General features: G+C 49.0%; 1 protein-coding gene across 2 annotated transcripts in view; it reads left to right on the top strand.

Annotated features, from left to right (window-relative positions):
• Positions 1-3,732, top strand: part of LOC144139284 (CCN family member 2-like) — a 471,813-nt gene extending 468,081 nt beyond the window's left edge. The window contains exon 6 of one of the 2 annotated variants that reach the window (XM_077671689.1): positions 1,819-3,732. In XM_077671689.1, the coding sequence (XP_077527815.1) occupies positions 1,819-2,067 (249 nt within the window). In that variant the 3' untranslated portion in view covers positions 2,068-3,732. The remainder of the gene's footprint in view (positions 1-1,818) is intronic. The other variant, XM_077671684.1, reaches the window with a different exon arrangement.
• The last annotated feature ends 389 nt before the right edge of the window (positions 3,733-4,121 follow it).

Raw genomic sequence — 4,121 nt, 5'->3', positions numbered from 1 at the left:
CTATGTCTTTTAGTTACTCACTCAAAAGAAACTACATACGTTACCTTTTGCTATCGCTCGAGAGCTACAAGCTACTGTAACTAGGAGACAACCTGGTATTTTCTGGCTGCTTTGCCAATGAAACAGGCAGATTAGGCTTTACGAGATTTGGGAGGGTTGTGAGGGAGGGGGAACGGGGTGGGGGAGAGGATAAAAAAACTTTGAGAGCGTCCCGGTTCAAGATAGTCATTCTGAGCATCACACTTTAGCCGCTTACAAAAATAAAACCACGTGGGGACCCCGTTTGAGCAAACACTTTTGCTAACGTGAGTGTGAGAGGGGGCGCACCCGGCATTGCCCATAAGAGTTGTCGGTGGTGAGGAGAGGAGGGAAGTGGGCTGCCGGAGTAGAATAGTTGAGATGTGAAAGAAGTTGGGAACAGCGTTTTTCTTTGCTTTTTGTTTTCCGCTCTGTGCCCACCTTCCGGGTTGGAATATCGATCGCTGGCGTTAGGGGCGTTGAAATGGGTGTTGTCAGAGGTGCATGCCTGGGGAGAAACGAGGTTGTGTAACCTGTGCTCTACACGGTCATGCCCTGAAGTAATCAAATACCGTTAGTAGGAAGTGAGGAGAAAACGTTTTACTCATTAATCACTGGAAGGAGTAACTAAATACAGATAATCAGTTACTCGTACGGGTTACGTCATGTCTGGCCTTTTATAGTCAAGTTCAATGTTAAATGAGCCGGTGACCGGTATGCTGTAAGTATTTTACCATTTATGACCACCAATCAAAAATGAATAACTCAGCCCCTACTGCGGTCCGAATCCATCAACATTCAGTACAGGGGTTTTCGAAAAGATCAACCGACGGGACCCGGGCCACTGTTAAGCGATCTGACGGGCTGCATAAGTACACACGTCACACCGCACAGCGAAATGCGTCTCTCCTATGTATTGGCAAGGCTTAAATACGCTGTTCCAATGTGCGGAGCGACGGATCTCTCCCTGCTGGCATTAACGCCACAGATTGATTTAATGCTGTGCAGTTTCTGTTTGTCGTGACGGTTAGGGCTGGGTAAGTGACGTTAGAAATATCGAAACCAATTTAGTTTCTTTAATATATTTGTAGTATTGTAACCGGGCAAATCACATTAGGTGTCTATTAGCTTGTTCGGCTTCTTGCTTGCGTAAGTCATTGGTCATGTTTTTGTACATCTTTGCGTTGATAGAGAAAACAAAGCAGAGAAGATCTGGACAGAGCGCACGAAGGCAGATGCACAATACGAAGTGTTCTCTTGAAGGTAAGTTGCGCTTGTTGCCATCACAGAGACGGGAACAGGAAAAAAACGCACACTTTCACGAGAAGACGGCGCGCCGTCTTCTCTTGAAAGTCTACGCTTTTTTTTCGTGTGTCCGTCTCTGTGATCACAAGCGCAACGTACCTTCAAAAGCATGTTACAGCCACGAGCTCGACATCATGCTTTACTGAAGTGTTCTTTACCCCGCTTGCAGGCTTACATACTTCACAATTGAGGCTAATTGATTCCTAAACCTTAACGAGATGTAAAATCGAACTCGAACATGTCTTTCTCCCTTTTTTACCGTTAGGTGAAAGCACTTGAAGTCAACACTGTGAAAACAACGAACCATTGTGGTTGTAGCGTGCACTTGTACAGACGTGTTAACTTATTTTTGTTAGTTACGCGTGCATGCGTCTGGTCGTGTGCGCCATTATTGTTCTAACTCATTCCGTACGCTTGTTCTTTTTCTTCCCCCGTCCTGCTTTCTTGCATGGGGCGCCGACGCTGATCGCCACCGATATCCTGCGGGCCCCGCAGAGGAACCACCTGTGCCGCGCCACCGTTCGGGCGTCGTGCGCGGCGCCCCTCTCGGACGGCGCCAACTGCACTTCGGTGTCCCCGCAGACGCCCAAGTATTGCGGCAGCTGCCCCGGTCGCCGATGCTGCTTTCCCGTGCGCACCACCACCACCACGCTGCCCTTCCACTGCTTCGAAGACGACGCCTGGGTGACGCGCCACAAGGACGTCATGACCATCGTGCGCTGCCTTTGCAAGCCCAAGTGCTAGCGATGCTCCCCCGCGTCCCCCAGCCCCGCACCCGCCTTCCCGCGCACCACGATGGCCACTCTCTCGGGGCGGACGTCGCGGCCGTCGCCTCTCCGAATAGCCCGGAGAGACGCCCGTAGCACCCGCTCCATATCCCCGCAAGCCCAAGTGGTGGCACGCGCGTCTACTCTTGTTGCGAGAGCATGCGCCCCAATCGTCGCCGTTTCCCATCTTGCGAGTGGCGACCGGCTGCCAGGGTGAACTGTGTGCCCCCCTTTCATCGCGAAAAGGCTCTGAGCAGCGTCGGTCGGCACTCCAATCGCGATCAAGTGCTTCGACCAGCGAAGGTTTAGGCTACGTTGGCCATAGCAGCGGTGTTTTAGCGCCGACAGTGAGACAGCTGGCAGAGCCCGTCTTTGTGTCTACAACTTCCGCGCGCGGAAGCATGCGCCAGTGAAGGAAACAGAGTTATATTGGTTGAATCTGAGCAACAGAAGCAGGAAGACAAGTAAAAATGGAATCAAGGTGAACCCTCACTGTCAATAGCAGCGTGAGCCCATGGCCGGAAGCATGCAGGCCTCGAATTTGCAGAGGGGGCGAATGAAAATGAAAATTTTGTATGACCGAAGAGTCGCGTGGGGTTCTTTTCTTTTATTGAGGGCGGCATTGTTTCGAACCGGCCGCGGCTGGAGGCTCGGCTTTATCTTGTCATTGCGCAAGGCGCTGCATCCGCACGTAACTTCTCGTGCAGCGTGATTTAGTAATCACTGTCCGAGGCGGCCGCCAGCTTGGTTGCTTGGCACTGTTATAGCGTGTGCGTGTGGGAGTGTTTGTTCTTTTCTTGACGTGCACCGTGGAACCCATGGCGTTAACGCGCAAAAGCGCACAAAATAAGAATAAAGTTTGGTACTTCGCGGTACGTTCATCCAGTTCAACATCACAGACGCACTCTCTCTTCTCGGACACTGTTAGTAGTTGTGTGTTCCTAGAACGGGAATAATATTCACTGATAATGTTTAACCCAAACGGTGACCTGCTGGTGAAAGCGACATTTTCTTCTGGCAGCCTCACGACTGGAGGGCAGTCTCACGAGGCAGTTGCATTCACTAGCAAGTTTTAACTGATAACGTCGAGGCTACGAAAAGGCGGCGTGGAAACTCTGAAACCGCAGAAGACGAACTGTGGCTGAAGTGTAATGTGGTTGGAGTGGGTCTTGGGGGCGTGACACGCTCGTACTTCCAAAAGTAAATGTTGGATTTAGAGTGACTTCATGTTTGCGTTTTACTCATTAAAGATTAGCGCTGCTAGGAAGGCGATGTAGCGCTAAGCCTATTTTTGTTACTGATAACAGCAAGCGACCAGCCTTGCTAGGAATAAAAAAGCCTCATGAAAGCACGTTCGGCGTGGGTTCTTTTGTTCTCCATAACCTGTAAAAACCATGCGCCTACAATTCCGAATACGGGGCACGGGACATCGATATCAAACTCCAAGCGTATCCAACCATCACTGAGCGCCATGTTGATTGTTATCTGAACCGTCACAAAGTGGTACACAAAACGAAACAAAAGTAAAACTGAGGACCACGAAAAGTTATTTGAATGTTTGGAAGTACTATTGTTGTGTTGATCATTTACGTGGTAGTCTTCTTTAAAGGTTGCCGTACCGTGACCTTCTTTTTCTGGGATAATATCACCACTTGCATGGTATTGGATTGACCAGCACTGCGATTGAATAAAAAACCTACACAAAAAACTGTGTTGTCGTGTATCAACTGAAACTGAAACCATCAGCGTCAAACAAGCATGTTTGACACTAACAGTTAGGGGTGTGGGTGGTATCAGATAAAATTCCAGCAGAAAAATGTTTCAAAAGATTTATTACCCCTATCTTGTAAACAAGTGGAGCTTATGCTATTCGTAACCCAATTAATCTACTGCATGAACTTCATTTTTTCTTATATTTCGGGAAAGCAACGTCTCGGGTGCATTTCAGTTGCACGTAAAGGTAATTATATTTTTAATGTCGCGCTGATCAGCTTCGATCTGAACGACTAGCTTGTGCTGACCACTAGGGCT

The sequence above is a fragment of the Haemaphysalis longicornis genome, unplaced genomic scaffold, assembly GCF_048455015.1.
Source record: "Haemaphysalis longicornis isolate Haplotype H1 unplaced genomic scaffold, Haemaphysalis longicornis Haplotype H1 scaffold_1, whole genome shotgun sequence".
Lineage (NCBI taxonomy): Eukaryota > Metazoa > Arthropoda > Arachnida > Ixodida > Ixodidae > Haemaphysalis > Haemaphysalis longicornis.
Note: the sequence above shows the minus strand (reverse complement) of the source record. Positions and strands in the feature narration are given on the sequence as shown.